The sequence below is a fragment of the Sylvia atricapilla genome, chromosome Z (assembly GCF_009819655.1).
Source record: "Sylvia atricapilla isolate bSylAtr1 chromosome Z, bSylAtr1.pri, whole genome shotgun sequence".
Lineage (NCBI taxonomy): Eukaryota > Metazoa > Chordata > Aves > Passeriformes > Sylviidae > Sylvia > Sylvia atricapilla.
Window position 1 is genome coordinate 15,086,494 of NC_089174.1, and position 26,312 is coordinate 15,112,805.

Here is a 26,312-nt window from a genome sequence, read left to right on the forward strand (position 1 = left end):
TGCAAAAGGTTCTTCAAACATCTTCACTGCTTTCAACAGCATTACGCAAGTGCCTATAAGCTGCCCCTGGGCTCCTCTCAGTGTTACTCCTGTGTCTACACAGATTGCAAATAATGACAAGTGTGGATCCCATTTGCTATATTTTTTTTAACAAATGGACTCCTGACATTAGAAAGTTACTCTTAAACTCTGACCCATGTTTAACAGATTGCATTACAATACTTTAAAACATATAGGTGAAGAACAGAAATGGAAATATTTTATATGCAAACTTCAATCAGAATCAACCTGCAAAGATATCTGTAGGTATGAATTTGGCTGGTTCCACTTGCTGCAGAAAAAGGTTCTTTGAATTACAATGGATTAGGAGCATTCTGCAACAAATTAATGATCAAATCCGAGTACCATTTAGAAAAAACTCTCAGCATTTATTTTATACTTTAATCATCATAAATCCACTGTAGCTTCAATAAACTAGTAGCAACATTGTTTTCAAAATACAAATGTAACACTCATCTATTATACTACGGCTCCTAGATGGAAGAGTGATTTTATTGCATTTATTCCATATATACTAGGTGCATCTGTCTACAATAGAGTACTCCAATTAGCCTCTTTTAGCCTAATTTTTTCAAGTCATTCTCATTTAATCCCTTACTCCATGACATCTTTCTACACCTCTCAGAATAACCCTTATTAATAAATGAGATGCTTCCCTTGTTCTGTTCAGAAGGTATAGTTTAGGGTTTTTTAAATGTCTCTTGTATTAGCCTATATGTAAACTCTTACCTTCTTTCTTGCATTAGATCACTATTCAGATTACCCCCTGTAACTTCTCCTTCTTGTCACTTTGAGAAATTTGTTATTGATATCGTTTTTCTGTGTCCATTAATGTTGATTTTTTCAAAAAGTAGAAATATAACACTCAGTAAGGGACTAGCTTCCTCAAAAGTTCAAAATTTTGTTCAATGGAAATTCTTCAGAGTAATACTGAAGGTTACACTGAATTAAGTCAAGCTGTTAGCTTTTAATGTGCTTATTGTATGTTATGCTGTGTCAGCATAAGAACCCTAAAAAGTCACTATAACCTTTGTACGGCAGACTGCATTTTAAATTTAAGACTGAAAACATAAAACCTGACTTGGAATAACAAAATTAAACCAGCTGTTCTCTGCAGTGAATGTACAGATTCACACTAGTCTAGCTCTCTCAGATCTGTATCAGCTAGAACTTGGTGAGTTCTGTATTAAGTATAAACACTTCATGAAATATATTTCATTTCACGATTTTGACAAGGATGCCTAGTTTTTCTGCTGTGCTGCTTTTTTCAGAACTGCCCACCAAAATTTTCACGCTGCATGTAATTTCATGTATCACATCGTTCTATTCATCTACTACCTAAGGAAAGAGATCTTTCACACTCCTTACACACTTTCTAGAACCTTTTTCCCACTTCAATTTTTCTCTCTTTCTAGTACCACTAAACTCAGCTAGGAGGTGCTGATCTCTGCTCTCTAGTGACCAACAGCAGGGCGGAAATAGGAAATGGAACAAAGCTGAATCAGGGTAAGTTCCGATTAGACTTGAGGAAAAAGCTCCTCACTGAGGAGGTGGTCGGTCCTTAGAACAGGAATGCACACAGCCTGTCAAATACACAGGAAACACTCACAGCCTGTCAGGGTTTAAGGAGTATGTGTCCCACATACTGGGACACATGTGGTTTAGCTTTCGGTAGACCTGTGAGGAGCATGATCTTTATAACCCTCTTCCAATTTAAGATACTGTATGATTCTGTGAAAAAGCTTATCTGCTTTTTATCTTCCTTTAAAAAAATAATAGAAGCAAACATAACTCACTTTTTTTCAGAAGATAACCTTTTTTGACAATATTTTTATAAAAAGCATCCTTTGTTTTTCGACGAATTGTATTGTAGATTTCCTTTCCATCCACTGTATCATTAAGCACTTGTTCTTGGTGCTAGAAAACATGTCAGAAAAACATACTTTAAGCTCAGAAATTACCATTAAAAAATGCATCCTATGGAGTTGCAATCAGGACTATCTTACTGAATGTTACCAACTCACTACTATCGTTCTCTCACACATTTTACTAAAGCATTCATTTTTCATACAATATACTTGCTAGAAATGCACTGTAACTCCTTCCATATTTCCAAAACTGAAAGAAAATAGGAGTTTTCAATACAGACCAACTTCCATGAAGTATTTTTCACATAAAAATAATAATAATAAAAATCTTTCACTTTGATTTCACTGTGTTAAAATTTATGCCAGTCTTTGAAGATTTATCTAGCTTCTAACTGTCTTCTATCAAAGCTTACAGGCCTGAGTAATCCTGGATAAACTCTGAAGCAATAAAAATCGTTCAGAACATAACTAAAACCGACCTGAAGTGGCACAGTCCTTCATTAATCTCATTAGAACTAATAAATATGACAAAAACCCAAGCCAGGTCTGATCTTAGTAAGTAAGCTAATCAAACTTTTACGGCAAGAAGTTCTTTAGCCATTAAAAAATACAAGAAAAGCAAGACTATGAAGTAGTAAGGACATTGCTGAGATGAAAAGAGACATATGAACTGGTTCTTCTGTAATAGTCTGCTTTTCTTCCTGTGCATGTATCTGCAAACATTTTGATTTTGATCAAAACAACAGCAAAATGAAAGATAATTTGCTAATATTAACAAGAATTACAGAACCTACAATGGAAGATATATCCTTGTTATGAAATGATAATGTAACCCAGTATCGGTCAAGATAATGTCTGTAATATAAGTACAGAAGGAGTAGTGCACAAAACAAGAGACCTAGTGACAAATATTTTAGAGTAAATACCATATTAGACACGGGAATTTCACCAGATTGAAATGATGCTTTTGAACTTTTGAATTCTTTTTCCCTCTCAAAAACAGGGCGCATGGTGCTACGTGGAAGGGAGGTAACAAAGCTGAACATTACTGCACCACTGTGCACTAAATTTTTAAATAAAGTCACAAATGTAGATGGCTAGGTTAAAAGAATCTGAAGAACTCTCACATGAAAAATGAGTCAATGCCGAGTTTATTAATGCAGTTTTTTATTAATACGGACTTTGTTGATTTACATATTAATACTGTAAGTTTTGTGCATGTGAAAAGCTAAAATGAAGACTTACTGCCATGATTAAAGAGGAATGATGGAGCACAAACAAAACTACTAATCAAGTTTTTCCAAGGAGCAATCTCAAAATTCCTATTTGCTTTCTGACCCAATCACATTACTGAGCACAAGTTAACAGCAGGAAACAATGGGGAAGCACCAAGGACATAAGTATAAAAAAGACTCCAATATCGATGTATACATCTCCTAGTGCAAGACAGCAGTTACACCTGTCAGACACTTACAGAAAATGAGACATTAACAGCTGAGTCACTCAGTGGAGGACTGGGCTGTGATACTGTTGGCCAGGCCAACATAATCGTCTCACACGGATAGACTTAACTTCTGTCATGGCAGCCCCTAGGGTGCTGTGTTTTGGTTTTCTGACTGAAACAGTACTGGTAACACACCAGTGTTCTGGCTCCTGTTGAGCAGTACCTGCATAACCTCACGACTTTCTCCATTTCCCACTCTGCCCTGTTCCTCAGTGAGGTGGCCTGGTGGACAAGAGGCTGGGAGAAGTGACAGCCAGGACAGATGATGACAATTCATCAGAGGGCTATTCTCTGTCATGTAATATGACAAACAATAAGCATGTGGGGCAAGGGGAGGTCTCAGAGAGCAGCTGGGCATCAGTCTACTTCTGAGATGTGCTAAGTGATTGCCTCTGCATCACCCCTTCCTTTGCTTATGAAACTATATTTTTCTCAACCCAGGAGATTTTTGCCTTTGCCCCATTCCACAGGAGTGGGAGTGAGCAAACCAAGGCGCAGGTCTTTAGCAGCTCACCAGGGTGAACCCACCACAGAAAATTATATGTATATTCATTAAGTGCTTTCAGTGGGAAAGGGAATTATGCAGAACATGGTACTACTCTAGATTGTTCTAGTACATGCTCAAGAAACGAGAGTTCACTCCAAAACTGCTAGCAGCAAGGCAACTATGAAAACCCCGTCTCTTTGTGATGTTAGCTTCTGTGTGTTTAGCTTGGTGAACAGAAGAAATGCTCTCCTATTAATAAGAAAGATCCCACAAAGAGGTATGAATTGGCAGCCGGTCTCATTAGGGCAGACAGGAAGAGCAAATTTCTCATTTCCATTGAAACAGGAAAGCTTGGAAACAGAAAAAATTGCCATGTAGATTTTTTTAACCAGCTGTAAGCTCATGAAAAGCTAAATTATGTAGTGTACTTATTACCGGTGATCTCTTAGAATAAACTTGGGCTATAGTGTTGCCGTCCCAGCCCTCCAATCATCCCTGAAGCTTTTCAGTGTGTATAGGTTTTCTGTGGCAAGAGAAAAACCCCAGACACAGAAGAGACGGGTAGACTGGCTCCCCTTAAAATGGGACTAAATCAAAGCATGAGCCCAGAACAGAGCCAGGGGCACAGAGCAGAGGTCGAACACCTCACAGCACAGACAGAACTTACCACACTTTCTGTTGACTACAAGCCAGTCTTCGGTAAGTGTAGGTATTGGAAGATAAAACAAAAGAAACAGATGAGCTGAAAACACTGAAAGTGTTGATGACTGACTACTGGAGATGATGCTGCTTTACTACTACTGGTATCTCAGCTGTAATTTAGTTCATAAATTGATTTGATAATTACTCAGTCTGTGACTTCAACATCAAAGGCTCAGAGACGAAATCGTACCTGCACTGGAACAGGATCTTTTAAATAATATCCTTCAACAATTTGTTCTTTTCTGTAGTGCTCAATGATGTCAGCAATACTGTTCCAGAAAGAAAAATATTGAAATGTTAAGCACATTAATTTTTCCACTGTTTGAGAATCTGCTTTTCCACAAAACCACAGAAAACTTTCTCTCAAAGTTTTAATAGAATGAAGTGTTAATCATCATAATCTTATTTGCAGAAATGAGGATTTACTAATATACTGAAGTCAAGAAAGTTCACAAATCTGTATTCAGAATGTATTAATCCTAAACTCTGAAAAATATTTTAATGACTTGCTGAAAATGTCAAATGAGGACACTGAACTTTCCACATTCAGGTAGTACATGTGCATTACCCGCTTTCCAACCAGGCTGAAAATTGCTATTTCGCTGGCAATAACTTTCCAAGTAAGTCCTAGAGTAATGAGCCAAGTGGAATGAGACATGCTCTGAGTGAAGGGCAATCTCCTTCTAGGAGAAAAGAAAAATGTAATGGGCTTATACAAATTATGACTGGACATCACTGAGCTATCCTTTTAAATACTCCTGTCAGCAGCACTCCTCTACAAGAAAGCATTCATTCCAATCAACAGATTCAGACTGCAATTGCATTTGGAAGGCTCAGAAGAGAAGTAGTGACAGATACAAGCTTAAATTCAAGGCATTTAAGTTGCTCTAATTATTTTTGCACTACTGAAATTCACACTGTAATAAAGAACAGCAACAGGGACATCAACAGAAATTAATCATTTACATGCAAAAGGTCAATCTAGAAAAATACCTAAGTAAGTAGATAAAAATATATTCAGTGTGTCCTCTCAGTTCATGCATACCCAGCTGTGTGTGCAAAGATACAAATAAGGCATGTGCGCAACACAGGAACAATAGCTGATACTGTAAAAATCTCAAGAACTTCTAAATAAAGCTGTATCAAGGCATCTTGGTTGACTTTTCTATTTCATTATGAAGCTATGAACTAGTGCAAGCTTGATAAAATGACCTTCCTACAAGTATTTTTATTTTTCAGGTGAGTAAAATGAGATGAATGTTGCTTTCAGTTTTAATGAAATCAAGCAATTAATTTCAATTTTTACTGAAATGCTGTCTGCATATGCTGTTTTCCATATAAGAATTTCAACTGTGTCACACTACAAAAAACAATGACTCAGTCACTATATTTCACAAGTTGAACAGCTACTACCAACATTTTCTAATCAATAAAACAGCACTGTATGAATTTTCTCACTCAACAGATCAGGAATACTTTGACCTTCAATGCACCACTCCTCGATTAAAAATGTCATTAGGAGTTCTTCAATATAAGGAGCAGGTGCCTGCAAAATTTCTGCAAATTTGTAATATAGGTTGAAGAATAAACTCAGTCTGTAGTTAAGAGTTATATATAGACTAGGACTTCAAGCCCTGATGGAGCACATAAGGGCTGCATTCTTCATTACATGTTTGAACTTCCAGCAAATTACCAACTTGATACACACAGTAAGTTAAACTGAGTGTGAGCTCAAGAGTATAGTGACAATTCTCCCAAACACAACAAAATCCAAGATTTCTTCACACTGAGGAAAATATATGCAAATTACATACCAAAACACTGCAAAAAAATTTTACAGTTCTTTGTCATGATTTATTGCTTAGAACCTCTTTCAGACAAATGTAATCTATACCCCAAGTGAATCCAGCACAGTATTATAAAGTAATCTGAAGTAATAACAACATAGTAACTTTCTGAAAGTATACTATTTAATTCTACAAACTCATTTTGGACTAAAAAGAGTTTCGCTAACCTGATGATTAATCTGACATCACCAAGGTTGGGGGGCTTCTGACCTATCATCCTCCTAATAAGCCATGCAACAAGAAATCAGCATTTACCCTCATGAAAGGCTGACCTGCAGCTAGCCTGGTTTTCACTGAGGATGGCTGGAGGCCAGACTGATTAATGAAGAAGGTATTCAAGCAGCCTGGGTGTGAAACAGGCATAGATTCATAAGGATCCAATTGTTTAGCCTCACGGCATCATGTGAGTGAAATCACATGAAAAAAAATCCACTGAACTTAGTGAGGAGATCTTGACATTTTCTCAGATACACCAGCTGCTGAATCTCTATCCACTCAGAAGGCAAGCTAGAAGTAACCAATATTCTCTACTGGGGTAAGAATACTCCACTTCTAGGTGAGCAGGACTGGAAAAATGCTGATTGGATTTTTTTTTTTTTAAGGCAAGCAGTGACTTCTGTTTAAGGAGGAAAGTGAGTTTTCCCTACTGAAATGTCCTTCAGATACATCAACTCTAAAAAAATACTATCAAAGATGGAGGTGTACTGATAGTTTCTCCCACAAAAGGGGAAACATCTCATTTCTCTTTTTGTACAAATTACTATAATTTTGTACCAATGGCAAAAGAAACACATCTTAAGTTTGTTGACTCTAACTGAACTGATCTGTATTTCTGTTCCAAGTACCATGCACGTATTTCAACACAATTTAGTAACTTTTTCCAACAATTGGTTTTTTCCCCTTTCTTGTAAATACCCATTTTTATTATTTGAAAGCTCCGATTGTCTCAGATAAAAATCAGCATTTTTATTTTCCCCTTTTCAAACAGATGAATACATGGAGAAGCTTCCAAGCTATTTCAAATAGAGTAATCTCCTAATTACACATACACAAATTATGGACCCACATGATTCATTCAAACCACAATTTACACAGTGAAGCAACTGGCAAAAGAAGCACAAATACTTCAAGAGAAACAAGTTACACTTAGGCTATTTAGCTATATAAGCTATTCAAGATTTTGCTCAGTTAGAAGTAACTACTAAGGAAATTAGAGGAAATATTCAGTATAAAAGTAACTACAGTCTTAAAACCATAGTAGTAAATAATTATCAGGAGCAAGTTATACAAGCATAAATGCACAATTCCTTTTGCCACAAGAACTCACCTATTATAGTATCTGCCCCCCATCATAAACTGATTGTTTGATGTTGGACATATTTTAAAACGCTGAATATTTTCACTGGTCCGGAAATAAAGTGAATAATCACCAGGGGTATTATCTGAAGGCCTCACAAGAAAACTGCACACCTGACCAACTGAAAAGACATCATAATAGTGTTATTTTTCTTAGTATTATATGCAAACCCTTACTAAATCAATTTCTACATAAACTAGGAAGAACTGCACACTTGAAGAAATACAAACCCTATAAAGGCAAATTCCAGTAGTGATCTCAAACTAGAAGAACTAGTACTAAACCACCAAAATTAACAAAAAATGGTTCAGCTGTAGCCTGCAACATAGCCACATCTTTGCCATCTCTTTAAAACAGCATACAAAAAAAGTTTGATAACATTTCAAAAAAAACACAATCTCTGTTCCTGTATTTAAAGTAGGGTATTAAACAACATGGGCCAGAAGTACTGTTTTCATTTACAGAAATATTTGCTTTATGGAAGTGAAGTAACCGATTTCATATATAATAATTTAAAAATTAATTGAATGAAAAATTACAGAATTAACTTTACTTGAGAACATACTCAGTATTAATAGCCATGAAAATTTTTTTCCAATGTAGTATTCTATTGAGGCAGCAACCAAACAGGTTGGGGAATATGAAACACTCATGTATGTTCAGATATTAAAGGAAGTTTTGCCACAGTTTAATATTAACAGGATCCTTCTGTGCCATTTCACTATCCCTGTATTTCACACGAGAAATACCCATACCTGTCATCAGCAAATTGTAAGCTTCTTGTTTGGAGATCTTCCCATGGAACCATCTTAACAAAGAGGAAGAGAAAAATTAGAAAGCAAGACTACCAGATCTCTTTTTTGGTTGTGGTGACATCCAAGGCTCTGGCACCTATGAATTAATCTTTATTTAAAAAGACCCAATATATATAGATGAGACAATCAATGTCTGTGCTACTTAATGATTCTCTTCTACCAACGGGATGAAAAGACTAACACTAACAGGTATATAAATAAATTACCTCCAAAAAATATCCAACACTTGGAGCTGATATTCAAATACAATTCTGTTTAGAGATTGATATGAATTGTCAAGAAAGCAGATAATTTGATAGGCATTATGTGAAGTCATATAGGAATGTACTAGAATCGTGAAATCTGAAGCTCAAACAGGAAGTTAAACACAAAGAAAACCTTAAATTCAAATTTGTCAGAGCTATGGAAACAAAACCTAGCTTTGTTAGATTAATGAATACAAACTGCTTTGACCTCACACCTTGTACTTTCCCAGAGTTGTGTGTCAGAGCAGTACCCCACAAAAGTTCACAGCCTCTGCCTAGTCTCACCCTGATACCACTATTCAGAAAAGCCTGATATGCTGCAACTTAATAACTTGTATTTAAAGGGAAGTTAGAGATATCATGCTTTCATCTATCGTAAAAGACCCCAATTTCTACCCTTCTTTCCATACTACATTCAGATACTAATTTATGGATTCCTCTGAAAGGCAAACAACCGCTGAATGACAGAACCAAAGCTCTAGGTATCTCCTAAAGCTACTTTGCAAATACAAAAATTCAACATTTGAAGACATCCATACTGCCAAACTGACTAGTAGAATACAATAAACCAAACAGACCACTGAAATGCCTCCTTCTGCCACCAGCCTCTTGGAAAGTGGGAAACAGCAAAAAAAAAAAAAAACCAAGCACAAATATGACAAACAAATGAGAACATCATACTAAGTCATCAAGGCACTAGACATTTTTCACAACTATCTGCCACTCTTCTTCACCTGTGAATGTAATCTATCAACAGACTGACACATCATTGCATTCAATTTTTTTAAAAAAGTTACACATTTACAAAAACAGAAGGAACCTTATAGTCCTGTGATATTTTCTTCAAACTTTAAGTGTTACAAGAATCACAGAATACTTTGGGTAGAAAATATCTTTAAGATCATCCCATCCAATCCTTAACACAGCACTGACAAGTCTGTCACCAAATTATGTCCCCAACTACCACATATACACACCTTCTAAATCCCTCCAGAGATGGAATCACTGCCCTGGGCAGCCTGTTCCAGGGCTTGACAACCCTTCCAGTGAAGGCACCTTCCCTAATATCCAATCTAATCCTCCCTTTGTATACCTTGAGCAAACTTCCTCTTGTCCTATCACGTTACCTGGGAGAAGAGACCTCTCCTGGCTACAACCTCCTTTCAGGCATCTGTCTAGAGTAATGAGATTCTCCCTGAGCCTCCTTTTCTCCAGGTTGAGCCCCACCAGCTCCCTCAGCTGCTTCTCACCAGACTTGTGTTCCAGATCCTTTCCCAGCTTCATTCCCTTCTCTGAACTCACTGCAGCACCTCAATGTCCTTCTTGCCACGAGAGCCCAAAACTGAACCTGAACTCAAGGTGTGGCCTCACCAGTCCTGAAAGGGAGACAGTCACTGCCCTGGTCCAGCTGGCCACATGACTGCTGACCCAAGCCAGGATGCCTTTGGCCTTCTTGGTCCCCTGGGCCCACAGTGGTTCATGTTCAGCCACTGCTGACCAGCAGCACCTCAGGTCCTTTCTGCTGAGCCGCTTTCCAGCCACCACCCCAGCCTGCAGCACTGCACGAGCTGTTGTGAACTAAGGGCAGGAACCATCCCTTGGCCTTGCAGGATCTCATACCACTGGCATCTCCAACCCAGCCTCTCCACATTCCTCTGCAGAGCCCTCCTACCCTCCAGAAGGTCAATGCTCCTGCCCATGAGGCAGAGACACTGTCTTAATATTACTTTGGTACAGTACTTAGAGTTGTTATCTTCAAGGCACCTGTGTTCAAGAAATACTCCATTGTGCATTGTTCTGGCTGAAAGCAATCACACATGGCCTTATCTAAGATTTCAGAACTGCAATACCCATTAGCAACAGACATACCTATTACAGGACTTTTTCATGTTAACTATCCTAGCATCTGCAGCAGCTAGTATATAAATTAATCTTGAGATTAAAAAATTTATCTTTTTGGTCACTTTCTCAAAAACTTAGAAAACTCAGAGTAGAAGTTTACAAACAGTTATGATTGCTTTTAAACAACAAAACAAAAATCCTTACATTTTGCCTTCATGGGGATCTTCTTCTCTTCCCTATGAGAAAATTAACATAGCAAATGAATGACAACAGTACAACTCAATTTCAAAAACAAAAAAGTCATAAGTTAAGGCCTTCTGTAGAAAAAAAAATACATATAGAAGTCTGAGGCATTTTTTAACTAAAGCGCTTACTGCAGCTCTATGAAATTTTCCCCTTCATTCATCAGGTGAAAATTCTGCAAAAATGTGATTTCTGATGATTACTTCAGTCATGATCCAAGTCCTTTAGAGACAGTAACTTTTCAGAGAGTTTCAACCTTCTCAGCCTTCCTAAGGTTAAATTACCACTGACCTATCAGTCTACAGATCAACAGTCTAGTGCTGCCGCTTCAATTTTGCTATCCACATCCTAAGTAGATGACCCATGAGGTCATCTATCAACATCTATCAACAGGAGCTGTTGATAAAACCTGAACAAAAGCAATTTATTTTTTTAATTAAATGGAAACAAAAGCTGTGAGAGCTTTTATCAGAACAAAACCTTGATAAACGAAACCAAAACACACCACTTCACCAGTAGGAGCAGCATGAGCATAGATATTGTTTAACCTGGCAAAACTGGGGGCTTCCCAGTGTTGCTCCCATTTGTTTCTCATCCTATATGGAAAATATCTCAAGTAGCACTGCTATTAGCAAAATATACATACTGTGTAAGAAGATATTATTTAATTTTTTTTCCTCTCACCAATAAATTTTTAAACTGAATTTCATCCTTGAATAACGAGAAAGATCTATTACGATGCAAAATTACAGTCAGTTGTTTTATTGGACATTTCATGGGAATTCCAAGAAAGAAATGCAATTTAATAATTCTTCACCAGGACAGCAGATTTTAGGGAAATGCCTAGTAAATATACAGTACCATTCATTTGTACTTATCTTTGGACAACAAATGAATAAACATTTTTTGATAAAGAATTAGGCTTAAAGGTTTGTTTTAATATTCTAGAACTCGAGATGAATTTACTAGGTTTAGAAAAGTACATAGTTAAAAAACACGCAATTAAACATCACTATTTTTTGTTCATTATTATTTTATCAAAAAAATTCCATTCATTTAAGAAATTTGAATATAACAATTACTTACCACTTCTTCCACCAGGTCTTCCACAATAAGACCTTGTTCATCTGTCCGTAGGTTTGTAACCCACATCCAGCCATCTTCCAATTCATTATGGACAATAAACATGTCTCCTTTAAGGAAACTGAGGATGGTTACAGCAAGATTTAAATCAGAGATATAATCATAATATAAAGTTTAATGAACATAATGAATTCTTGAGTATAATTTCCGTAAAATATTTGGGAAAATCTATTTGTAAAAAATGGAATATCAAAGCAATTGATATTCCAAGCACACATATATTTTTCTTTACAACAGTTAAGTGGGTATTATATACAAGTTTTCATACTTTTGATTTATGTTTAGTATCCAATATATGCTTCAGTGCTGTCAATTTCAAAGTGTGCTAATGTATAAAACAAAAATAACACAGCAATATGAAAATACAGGAATATTGTTCCTTTATCAAGAGAGATCAAGTACAAAACAAGTAACAGAACCCTTAACAGGTTTTTATTATATCTTATATTCTATAAGAAAATAACATTCCTTTCATTGAAAAATTACCTTGCATAATACTTAGTTGTGGAATACCTATTACTTGCATAATGTAAGTTGTGGAATACCTATTCATTATGTTCTCACACATGAAGACAAGCGATGCAAAGAGAATACAAGCAGTTACCAGAGATGCCATGCAATTAGCTACAAGCATAAGAAGCATTAACATTCATAATCAGAGAATCAGAGAATCAAATAGGTTGGAAAAGACCTTTGCGATTATGGAGTCCAACCTACGACCAAATACGACATGTCAACCAGATAAAGCCACTAACTGCAACATCCAGTCTTAGACAGTGATTCCACCACATCCATGGGCAGCATTTCAATGTCTAATCACCCTTTCTGTGAAAAATTTTCCCCTAATGTCCAACCTAAAGCTGCCCTCTAGACTAAAGGGAAATTTAAGATTATGTCCTCTCATCCTGTCACTGATGCCTGGTAGAAGAGACTGAACCCTACTTGGCTACATGCTTCTTTCAGACAACTGAAGAGAACAATGAGACATCCCTTGAGACTCCTTTTCTCCAGGCTTAGCCCTTGCAGCCAATCCTAACAGGACCTGTACTCCAGACACTTTACCAGTTCCATCACCCTTCTCTGGACACACTCCAGGACCTCAATGTCTTTCCTGAATTGAATGGCCCAGAAGTGGACATAGTACTCAAAGTGTGGCCTCACCAGTGTTGAGCACAGGGAAAGAATCACTTTCTTAGTGCTACTGGTTACACCACTGCTGATCCAAGCCAGGATGCCATTGATTCTTGGCTACCTGGGCACAGCTGGCTCATCTTCAGCTGACCAGCATCCTCAGGTCCTTTTCCATTGGGTTAGGGTTAGGGGTTAGTCACTCCTCCTCCAGCTTGTAGCTCTGCAGAGGGTTTTATGGTGACCAAAGTGCAGGACCCAGCATCTGGTCCAAGAGAATTTTCATTTCTGGTGTAAGACTAGTCTAAGTTACTCCTTAAATGTTAAGGACACAAACTCAGGTCCCACGAAAACCTTCACTGCAGCACAGAATTTTCGATCATATTTCATGATGCATCAAGGTACAGGAAAAACAATAAAGAGCTGAAGCTCACTAACCACCATTTCAATTCAAAATTTCATAGCAAATGTCTATGGCATGGCTCTCACCTGAAGTAGGCTAACAGAAAAAAACAAAAAGCAACAAACCATTACCAAGAACAAATAATAAATTCAAGAGGTGACAGATAACAAGAGCACTCTCCATCACTCTACAGTTACTGCATGGAAGACACGTTGAAATTAACTTGGTAATATTTTGAACTTATGACATTAAAATTCTAAGTCAATAGTCTCTGAAATAAATAATGTCTTCAAGAGCATATCAATTCAATCTAGAACAAATTGAGAACTTTGGTCTCAGCTATGCCATGAACAGAACTATTTTAGCCATGTAGACCCCAAAACCCAAATGCCAACTTTGCATTTCAGCTCTACCCTAAAAGAGGAAGAAAAGGTTTGATTGCCTGCAATTTTTGTTATAATACCAAACAATAAAATTTCCTCTTAAGCTGGTAGGTACAATAAGGCATATAATGGACTAAATTTTTTTTTGTTGTTCTCACACAGTGCCATTAGAGAGCCCCTTCCCACTAGTATCACCTTACTAAACCACATAATTACAAAACCAAATATCCTCATATGATCCTTTAAAGGATCACATTGGAATCTGAGTCTTGGAATAAATTTCTATCCAAATGATATAAAGCTCTCATATTTTTCTCTACATTTTAAGACAATAATCCTAAACATAAAAAAAATTCCCTATTCAATTGGCATATTACATCAAGTTACGAAATCAGTCTCATTAGAGAGATCAGTGATCACCATAAATCACTTTCAAATCCTCCTATTTTTTCACCTGGAAAAAAATTATCTCAAGAAAGCGGTACCAATCCCAAGTAACGAGAAAATGGTCTTCTATTGTAAGACTCACTTTTTCCATTCTTAAATCTGTAAGTAGCCAAGGCTCACTTTCTCTTCCTAGTGATCTGAACTGTCCCCTTAGCTACACATCTACTTACTGTGGCAGTTCAGAAAAAAAAGCCTAGCTCATTTCTTTCACACACTCAGATATGCCATTTCCATATAGAATTCTTTGTCAGATAAACGTATCCTTTTGGTAAAAATCTAAGGCTTTTACATAACATACTTCATAATTATAACATTACTAATTTTGATTCTATGTACCTAATGTACCTTCCCTTACAACTAGTACAAACAAATATACTATGAACAAAATGTCTTTTTATTTCCAAGGAAAGAACAGAGAGATATCATCCTTTAATCTAACTGCATCAAGCAAGTAAGATGCAACTGCAAAGTATTTGTATATGAACACCTACCTAAATTATTACTATTTAAAAATACCCTTGCGGATTTTACAGCTACTACTGTTACTTGAACATACCTTATTTCATCAGTTTCTGGCACTTTGGTGTAAGGTAGAATTGCTCGAACTCTCCTTCTGTCTTCCACAGGCTACAGTTGAAAAAAGAGCAATGTTGTTTTTCTCTGTACTCTGTACTGTATATTCTACACTGTAGAATCTTTCTCCCCACCATTATGCTATTCTGAGGCAAAGAACTGGTAACATCACTTATATCCATCTTGCCAGTTTTGTATTTCCAAAACTCAAAACCACTGTCATCTAGAAACATGCGATTTGTTGATTAAAAGACCATTTATTTTAATTTTTTTTTTTCACTTAGAGCAGAAGGAAAGTCCAGAATTCTAACACTCAGAATCATCTTTATTCAAGTTCTGGGTTTTGTTACAGGGGATATTTTGCAGTGTTTTGCTTCATTTTACTTTCATTGTTTTAAAGATGGGCATGTGAAAGAAACCATGGTTATGTACAGGATGCATATTTGAAATCATTCTTAGATATGCAGAATGTCATGGAACAGTGAAGGTTACATTACAACGATGCTCCTTATTAGCCAAGAGCTCAACATTTTCCTGTTTCTCTCTGTCTACTTAAAATGATGTTACTACATTGGACAATAAAGGCAATAACTCTATCTTCCTCATTACATATTTCTATTAAACAGCAAATTTTTTTAATCATTACTTTGTATCAGTAAAAATGCATTTTCAGACTCCTTATAGCTCCATGTACACCTATACAAAACAACAAGAAACTTTCTACGATTTTTCCCCAAAGTGAATTCTGAACAGTGATTAAAGGTACAAACATTTTAGTGAATTAAGTCTTCAGAATTTTCTTTTTACTTGCCTCTGGAGGTGCTACTGGAAATAAGAGCTTTTCCCCTTTCAGCAAGCAGGACACATGACTGTAATAACCGATCAAGTCTGAGAGTGAAGCAAAGCGACGCCCACCAATATAATAGTCTCCACACATGGCAATAATCCTGTTAATAAAAAAAACCCAGAAGCTTGACATTAAAAAATTTTTGCTACCAAATTTTCTTGAAGAAAAGGAGATTAGGATCATGTTTAATACTTAAAACAGTTGAATTTATTCAACTGTTCAAGTGCCTATATTCAGCAAAATACAGTATTACATGTTTACATTGTAAACATGTAAATAAACCTAATAAATATTTTATCAAAAATATTAATACACATAGTGTATGATCCACCAGTTTTTTACCTAAAGAAAGTGCTCATTCACAGAAAAAGACAGTACATTTGTCAGAACTAAATGAAATCGAAAAGAAAGAAACATAAGCGAGATGTGAACATCCTGGAAAACTGAAATAATGCATTAATATACAACAGCATTGTTACTTGTATCATGCACAATATACACCTTTTATAATAGGCATAAAGTAGCAAAGTATTTTAACAAAAAACTACTACACTTCAAGCCCATACAATGCAGAAAACAAACACCATCAAAAATTAGGCATTTGTTACAGTTAGCTTAGCATCCCTCTTAAAAGTTAAGAAATTACTTTGGAATAATCAAAGTATCTACTTAAATTCCATTTAAAAATTTTATATCTAATGGGAAAAAGCTCACATAATCATTCCAGCAGTTTAACAACACAAAGACTTCTTACAAAACCAGATTTTTCTTTAACGTTTGCGTATTTTCTTAAAAAAGAAATTCTTTAATGCACAATTTGAATTGAACTGTTTCTCGCAAGAAGTAATATAAAATGCACACAAAGATTAATCTTTAGAGATTAAACCCAAGCTCATAAGTATATAGCATTTGCAAAAGGAGTCAGAAAACAATGCTCAGGACATACGCTGAAAGCCGTTTCCAGGAAACCTTTTGATTACTAAACATATAATCTATTTGTTGGTTTTGCTTTGGGATATTTTTTGGCAGCTTTTGTTTGTTTGTTTGGGGGAGCTTTGTTTGTTTGTTTGGGGGAATTTGTTTTGGATGGTGTTTCTTCCCCTCAAAATTAAATAAGCAATCAGATGTGCTAGCACTTTAACTGTGCTAAGTACAATGATTGATATGGAACAGACACAAAACAATCTCCTTCACTGACTAATGAAATCTGCATGGTGCTTTAAGTCTATTCAAACCACTTCAGGCAAGCTTCTCTTTTTGGTTTCCTCACACTCCCATTCTTCACCCTATAAAGTAATTTTGAAGTATCATGTTTTAAAACAATCAACGGAAATAAAAAACTGTACCACGAACGCATAAAAAGTAAAAAATTGCATTGCAATACAATCACTGTTTACTTTATTGTGTTCTGAAACAAAAAGCAGATAGATCACAGTATTCAAAATAAAACACTTAATTCTCACCTAAAATGATTGACATTTGTTTTACTAAGGAATGAAAGCACAAATGAACCTGGTCTCCGATCACTCTCTCGAATAAGGTAACTTCCAGGTCTTCCTGCTTGTCGAAGACGTTCTTCTGCAATTGTTCTGTCAAGTTTTCCATGATACCACCTGAAAAAAAGAGTAACAACGGGTGTCCTTAGAACTTAAGGGTTTCATTTACTCTCACAAAATAGACCTATGGAAGCAGAAAAACTTTCAGACAAAACCCACGTAACTCCGAAACTTCATTTCAAAGCTATCAAACTGTTACAAGTTCAACCTTCTGGTATACTTACTGCCAATAAACTGTATTTTTAACACAGTAGTTTTTCAGATAACCTGCTTTTCCCAAGGAAAAACCCTAAGTGCACATATCATCAGTTTTTATCCCCTCCCTAGTTAGTTTACTTTAATACACAGACTGAGGTGACTGACCCGACTTGAAAGACAGTTGTATTTTAAGTCTACACAGGTGTCAGTTCAGGCTGGGTATTTCAAAAGCACGAACGAAGAAGTGAATTCTATGAAACTGTTCCTCAGCTGACAGCGACGCTGCTGCAGCAAAGCCAGCAAAGAACTGGACAGCAGTCATCAGACCACCATCTGGCCCCAAAACCACCTTTCCTAATCACAATGTGCACTCTGTCAATCAAAAGTGAGTGCTGATGCATGGCAAATCACAGACTGCAAAATATGACAAAGGAAATCTTTAACCTACTGCCACCATTCAAGCATTCATCTGTCTCAGTTCATTTACACAGCCTTAGTGAGAACACTTGCTGTACTCCAAATTATCAGGTACAACCTCCCCCCACCCCCCCAAGAAAACAGTTATGGAGAGCAGCTTCCAAAGACAGCCTTTGCTCTGATTACCTTCACCAAGCCACAGCATGTTCCAGAGCTATATATCACAATAGCTCATTAGCTCCTCCACCTAATTTTGCTTGCTTAAAGCTTTAATTTTACACTCAGGAACTGTTGGCTCCAAAACAGTCAGTTTCAGACAATTTAAATCCTTCACCATTTCAGATCACAAACCATTTAGTTTTAACAGTTCACAGATTGTTCAGCAAGATTCACAAACAAGCAATTTAAAAGATATGTAAATGATCTCCTGAACTAATATATGCAAAAATATCATATATTTCACAGCATACAGTTTCAAAAAATAAAAATTTAAAAGCTGAGATGTTGACAAAATCTAAACAAAAGCATTTTTTTTTTTTACTAAATGGAAACAAAAGACATGAGAGCTTTTATCAGAACAAAACCTTGATAAACTAAACCAAAACACACCATTTCACCAGTAGGAGCAGCATGAGCATAGATATTGTTTAACCTGGCAAAACTGGGTGCTTGCGAATGTTGCTCCCATTTGCTTCTCTTCCTCACCCTGATGAAAACAAGTTAAACCAGTAGAAGCACTGATGTATCTGTACAACATTTAAAACTTGAAACTGCTGCAGGCCTAGTTATATTAGCAAGAGCCTGTGTCATTCTATTCCAGCAAAGCAGCCTCATCAACAGAAACCTGTTGTTCAAAGACAGTCCAGAAAGAAGTGGACCACACCTTCCCTACCAGGAGGGTCTTTTAAAAAATCAAAACTGCTGATTTTGAAGACATTAGGATTAAATATTCTGTGTGTCAGCGTGCACTGCACAGCTGAAACTTGAGCGAGTTTGTTCCCAACACGTCACAACTGCGCATTGCCTTCCTGGATAGACTGACTTTCATGAAGTATAAAACTCCTCAGAGACCCAAGAAACTTACCCAATGAAGAAACCAACACTCCCTTTCATGAAATCTATTTTATACTAAGAACAGATTCACCAAGCTTTGATTTGATCCAATTTATTACCCACTTGAGGAAAACAATCTTAATTCTATTGCAAGACACACTGCATTACAATGCCAAACTTAAAGAAATGCATAATTTCAAAACGGAGATGTGGGAATCTTAATAAGAATGCAAATTACCAGTAAAAACCAGAGTAAACAAAAAGGCAGGATCATATGCAAATACAGTATTTTTTCTGTAAGGAACCAGGATTTCTAACAATATCACAAATTTAAGTGCTCCAGTTTTCAGTCCAGAATTTTCAAACAAAAAAGACATCCTCCTTTTGCTCGTGACAGCAATATTTGTATTGTTATATCCCACATATTTGAGATTACATTCTCTAACACTGAACAGGCTATATATATTTGTCCCATTCGACACCTTCATATCAAGAGTACCAGAAGACATTTATTACCTGGTAAAGCACTTAAGCAAAGGTTTATTTTCTGAAATCAAAATACTAAGTAAATTTCTGAGTGCAATTAAATTCAGTGCTACCAAGCCCAGATATAACATGTTAACTTCTGATGGCAAAAACCCACTGTATTTTACAGCTCACTCTGCATTAGTGCAATGTACCAAATTAAAGTACTTGCCACAGAAATAAATATTAACACTAAATTTAATACAAACACCAGTGAAGCAGTCAATATTGAACAATGATAAGAGAAAACAGCTAGTTTTTCCCCAGGAAACCGCTACAGATTTCACACGTCTTTGAAAAAAAACAGGATACACACTTAAGTGCAAATCTGGATACCGTTAGAGTATGCAAAATTCTTGTCAAGAAATAACTGCATTTTTTTCAGAGAGCAGAGTTTCATCAATAGATAAAAACAGTTCATTTAAGTAATAGACAATCTAGGTGCACTGAAAGTAATCACTGTCAGAAGTGCATGTCTTAAAATTCATCCTGCTATCATCAGTTTTCAGCATTATAGAAAGATACACTCTGCAACCTCCCATCATTATCTTCAAGGCCTTTGATAGCAAATAGTAAAGACTGCTTTACAAAACTGCAGTATTCAATCTCATTTAAGGATACTGACTAATCTAACACACACTAATGAAAGATTTTTAAAGCTGCTATGTTGTATTATCAGTTACAAAGGAAGGTCCATCCAAGTCAGTGTTATCCAAGAAAAGGGCAAGAGAAATGAGTAAACTACAGAGCTGGCCATACTCCAAATTTCATTAGAGAACCGAGTGCAGAACACTCTAAAAGATAATCAGGCTCCCCTAATTTCTGAGAGGAAATAAAGTAACCTCCAAACCCTTTGGTTTTAAGCTCCAATCAGGTATCTGAGTGAAGCCTGAATTCAGTATTTTTGAAAAAATACATCATAAGAAACCACCTCTCCAAGTTTTCTAAGTCGAGATTTACAACTTAAATATTTTGCATTCAAAACAGCTTCAAGTTTAATGTTTTCAGTCAGATGCAACACTAGCCATAGAGATTCTTAATGGGTGCAAAAGGAAATTTTTGTAATAATAGTATGGTGTAGTATAAGTCTCATGAAAGGAATTAAGGTTTGGATAGGAAGGTATCACATTAAAAACCTGCCTAGCTGTTCATAAATAAGTTACCAAGTGACTGTGACTTACAAGTGCCTGCATTCAAAATTCTAGCTCACTATTACTATCATTTCTCATCAGTGACCTCTGCTTGTTTGCCTAATCCTGTCCAGGAACACTTCTGTATTTCCAGCATTAGCTTCATGTTTTTAAATGCTGACAATCCACTACTTTCACTGTGTTTTGAGCAAACATAATTCAATGACATTTTGAATCACAGCTAGTACTCTAACAATGCAGTTGCTGTTATGACATGCATTCAAAGAGGGTAAGTAGCCTTGCAAGCATACTTTATGAAACTATTAAATTACAAAATATCCTATCAATTAAACATTACAGTTCAGGTGTTGTTTTCTGCGGCCCCCTGTTTAACTTGCCTACTTTAAGAAACTTGTGTTATTGTCGTTTGTTTTGCTTCTAAGAGAATAACAGTGAAAGGCTTCCGTGTTTCAGAAACCTGTCAAAACTGTGCATGAAAATACTCCCATCTGCAAGTTTATTTCAAAAGCGTCATGTTCAAAACTCCAGCCCTATCATAATTTAATTACAGCAAGCAGACAGAACAAAGACACAAAATCACAAAGAGCTTCAATATCCACACAAGCAACATACAGGCCTGCAGAAGAATGGTGGCTACACCACTGCCACATGGAGTGACTGACAACCATACGACAAGTCGTGAATCTCATGGAATGAGCTGCACTGCAGTCAGAGTTGTCACCTCTGGTCCACGCACAAACAGGAGATACCTGTATTTCCTCATGCTCCACGGAATATGCTGGGTAGTCACACCAGCACCATTAGGCCTAGCCAGCCCTTTCTACTGTGAGAGGAATGCAGTTACACCACATCCCTTTAGCAAGTTCACAGTGTAACTGTAAGGCTGCTGGCCCCTAACACAGCCCCAACACCACAAGGCCTTTGCAAAGAACAACCCATTCACAAAAAGGTAGCAGATGGTGAATTTACCATATGGAAAGAGGCAGCTGCTATTACATGTGGAAGCATGTCACATCTTACAACCAAATCTTCATTTACATGGCTCCTTCTTACCTGTGAGAAAACAAGTATGAAGCTTTGCTGCCTTACTAAAGGATTCTGCTCTTAGAGTACACTGCAATTTTTACTTAGGAACAGAGTAGGTAATGGAGAAGAGAATGCAAGAGAAAGTGCTGAAGGGGAGTAAAAATGAGTTTCAGCAACTTAGTACAAATATAGACACTGATACCAGCTGCAGACTTCTCTATTTCCATCTAGAAAAAAACTGTGGTGCACAGGAAAAAGTGTCTTTAAACACCACACCCACTTCAGTCAAGGCTCTTCTCAGCTATATCATGATGCTTCAAGAACACCTGTACTAACAATGGAGAATTTGTAGAAGTCATCGTCAGAACTCCTCTCCTATGAGTCCAGACTCTGCCTTAATGCCTTTCACATATATGAGATTCTTGATACCACCTCAGACTATGAGCTCTGTTTCAATTAGAGGCAAAAGGGAGGAAAGATTACTTTGAACTGGGAAAATCCTCAATATCAAAAGACACATAAAAATCTCAAGGCATTTAATGAAGACAAAGGAAATAAATTCCACAACAAAATATCCTGAATTATAACTTTTGTCTTCTTATTCTGTTAACATCAACTATCCTCTTCTCGATCTTTCCCTGTGAAGACTGTTGTCTTGCGGAGGGAATCACAGTGATGGGGATATCCCACAGTCATTTGTGCCAGGAATTGTCATTGTTTCCCCCCGGGTACCCCACAGCTCAGGGGACATCTCAAGAGGTGTAAACTTGGCCTGGAATCCTGTGGGGTGTGGGGTCAAGACTGTCCCTTCCCCTTGGCAATGGAGGAGAGTGGCTACATGGGTGACAGTGAGTGTGGCTGGCCTACAATATTGTGGTTTTCGGCAGTGAGACCAAAACCTGCCTGTTTGCTTCCTTCACTCCTTGCTGCAAGGCAACCCAGAGCCAATGCCCCCGTGCGGCCAGAGGCCACGGCTATCGTCACGTGGGAAGGTCCCACGCTGGCACGGGAGTGCCCCTGCTGGCCACAAGACAGTGACTGCAGCTTCCCGGCCTCACCGGAGCCCGATAGCAACTCTGCCGGTCCCGATTGTAATTACACCAGACGGGAAAAGTGTTTGAAGTCACAATAATTTTGAGGGAGGGGCTGTTTTTTTCCATTTCAGGAAGGTTTCCGCCTTCCTTGGCAGATACTACCATTAGCAGATTTTAAAGCAAGATTCAATGCTCCCATTCACTGCTGAAGTTTTATTTCAGTCTAATAGCTTCTCCCAGCTAAACCACACTCTCGGTATAAGTATTTTTATATTATTAAAGATTCTGCCTTTTATACCTTATTTCCCATTTCTGTCATATCTGTAAGGTGTGATAGTGCCTTTGTGCACCTAACTTGTTCAGAGAAGATTAAACTAAATTTCAGTTAGATTTTACCACATTCATCTCCTTTGTCCATCTTGTTAGTATTTATTCACTTGTTACTAACTTTTGACCAAGTCTTTGCAGTTCTCCACATCACAAAACTTTGCTACCAGAAAAATATCTACCAATATACTAGAATGGATGCACCTTTAAGATAAGCAGTTGAAGTTAACTTCTAGCCAAGTAAGTGCTCTTTGTCCAGTGTGCATGACCCTGAGTGTTACAGTTCTAGTAACATGAGGGAGATTTTCATCCCTTTTGCTTTCCTACACATTTTTCTAAGAGGCACTTAAGCCTACCCACATAAGCCTAACAAAGACTCATTCTGCTTTTCTCATTTGACTGTTCCAAAATCCCTCAAAAATAGCACAGGGAAAACTGTGCTGTGCTACAAGACTAGGAACCAGCCAACAAACATGGAAAATCACCACCACAGGCACTCACATTAGCTGTGCCAACCTGCTAGCTGTGGCACATGCACACACTTCTGCCTTGCACACCCTTCCACAAAACAGCCACCAAAACTCAGCAGAGTTTATGTCAGCCCTGAGCTAGAACTAAACAGATCAACCAAAAACCTCAGCTGTCTTAGCAAACAGACTATGACAACATGAAATAGCAAGGTAAGTATACACTGAAAAGAATAGTACATTTAAATAATTTCACAAAGGGCAGAAAGCTTCTAAAAGTTTCAATTGTTGTAGCAAACAATGCCATAATTTTAGAAGAGGCAGAGGTGTGACAGCAGCATACTATCCAACATTGAGAAGAAGACTGGCTGCCTATCTCATTTTCACAAGAATCACCAACAAACAAGTGAAATACAGCTAAACTTCATGAAAAATAGCTTTTGAAACAGCTGGCATTTTTCTTACTGAAGAATCAGATTAGGAAATGAATTCTGGAACTCATTAAAGGCCTTAGCAAGAAACTTTCCATTTTTACATGCTAGGTATCTGTGCTCTCAGGTGAAAAACCCACCTTTTTTAGTAATTAGCTCTGAAACTATGTTAGTAAGGCTACATAAATGAGCAGATACTCTTGACAATAACTAAGGAATTTCTAAGATGTTGTTCAATTTGTCTGCTATGACTCTCATTAAATGTACCAGAGACTCTTTCATCTTCCTCCTCCTTGCACCTCACTCTCTTTGATCAAACATAGGTTTTGGTTTTGTGCTCCACTCTCACCTCCTCCTGCAAGCTGTATTGTTTCAAGAAAGAGATGTATCATATCCATGGATGGATTAACTGCTTCCATAATGAGAAAACCCTGCAAGTTATTATACACTAGAAATCAAACCCTCACCTGAATTGTGAGCATTTGAACACGTTCAAATCTTCCAACATGCACTAGGAACATAGAGTACAACCCATACAGAACAAACCTCACAGCATAACATTAAAAAAAAAATCGTGTGTAAAACTGAGAAAAAGAAAAACCCCCATCTGTTTCTAAACTGAAATATAGGTTGAGATGATTGCTACATAGGCTTGGTAACACGATGCTTTTGGAGAATAAAGACATTTCTCTCATATCCTTTTTGTTTTATTTTAAGGAATGGAAATAACAAAAAATCCACAGATGCTTAGAAAGCAAAAAAATCCATGAAAGAAAGAAACTGAGGAAAAAATGTGGTTTGAACAAGATAATGCAAGCAGTCCCTTCATGTTCAGTATTAGGCAAGTATCTAGCCTTGAATCCTGTAACATCTCTAATGCTAACTCTACTAACAGACAGCAATACTGAGAAGAAATTAATAGACTTATGAACATTCCTAAATATATTTTATAAATAAAAAATATAATGCCATTTATCTATAAAATAAACACACAAAGCCTAATGAGCCATAAACTGAACTTCCTTGATATGGCTAAACATTTACATACAGATACATAAATTTATGGAAAGCAAGAAGCAGACTCAGAACAAGAATAAAAATTATCAAAATTTAAGAGAAGCATCTTACAAAAATCTACACATAATTACCACATGATTGCTGAGTTGATTACCAAAAGTTGGCTAAACCTAGATGGTGATCACCCCAGTCCACCCAGCTGTGCAGCTGCAGCCAGAGTACTGTGTCCAGTTCTGGTCCACATAATCCAAGAAAGATGTGAACAGGCCAGGAAAGATCCAAAGTTTTCAGGATGTGACTGGACAGGTGGCAAGATAACCTCAGTTATACTCCCTGTTCCCCAAAACATTGGGACATAAGAACTTTCAAGGTCCATCCCAATCTGGGCTAATTTACGGTTCTATGATTCTATATATTCCAACCCTGATGAAATTTTATATTCACAAGAAACCACAAACTACTAGCACTTGAGGATGAACAACTATTGCTATTTCAGTTTAGCAAAAAACATAACACCAACAAAAAATTGATAGTGTGAAGTTGGCCTAAAAAGTAGCTGAAAATTGAACATAAAAATTCATTTTCTGGGTCCAATGTTCATAAGAATCAGACTAACTTGCCATAACACAATGCATACACCAAGTGTCCTGGAAACCTCAATATTCAATTCCTGAAATATGACTGGAGCTTTGAAATTAATCTAGTAACACTGGGTAGATTAATTTGTATATATGAATAAAACATAATAAATGAATAATAATATACTTTTAAAAAAAAAAAAAAAACCAACCATACCCTAGATGGAAAAGCTAGGTATTAGAAGCAAATTATTGAATATTTAAGAGGCATTGTTAGCTACTTTAGAAAAAATCTCTTTAAAGGCAGATTCATCTTTTTAAAGATGAGCTTTTACCAGAGAAATGAGGATACGTGTCTATACCGAAAGTAATGAAATATTCTGTTTGCCAATTAAAAATTTCCTGTACTTTCATTACAAATCCCCTCTATTAGCAACTGTCCTGACTTTATTTCTGACTAATTACAGTAAGAGTTTCCAGCAAATAGGTCCTGTAACATGGATCCTCACCTATAAATAGTATCTTTATACACATCGATAGGAACACCTGAGTTGAGATGACCACTGGGGATCATCTAGTTCAGCCTTGCTTCCCTTTCACCTCCAGCTCAGGTAGGATCACCTACATCTGGTTGCTCA

General features: G+C 36.9%; 1 protein-coding gene across 1 annotated transcript in view; it reads right to left on the reverse strand.

The window, feature by feature from the left end:
• Window positions 1-26,312, reverse strand: part of RASA1 (RAS p21 protein activator 1) — a 54,591-nt gene that overhangs the window by 21,233 nt on the left and 7,046 nt on the right. The window contains exons 2-10 of the mRNA XM_066339318.1: window positions 17,358-17,507; window positions 15,859-15,994; window positions 15,031-15,101; window positions 12,057-12,174; window positions 10,932-10,963; window positions 8,581-8,633; window positions 7,796-7,946; window positions 4,812-4,890; window positions 1,857-1,977 (exon numbers count right to left, since the gene is read on the reverse strand). Of these exons, the coding sequence (XP_066195415.1) occupies window positions 1,857-1,977; window positions 4,812-4,890; window positions 7,796-7,946; window positions 8,581-8,633; window positions 10,932-10,963; window positions 12,057-12,174; window positions 15,031-15,101; window positions 15,859-15,994; window positions 17,358-17,507 (911 nt within the window). The remainder of the gene's footprint in view (window positions 1-1,856; window positions 1,978-4,811; window positions 4,891-7,795; window positions 7,947-8,580; window positions 8,634-10,931; window positions 10,964-12,056; window positions 12,175-15,030; window positions 15,102-15,858; window positions 15,995-17,357; window positions 17,508-26,312) is intronic.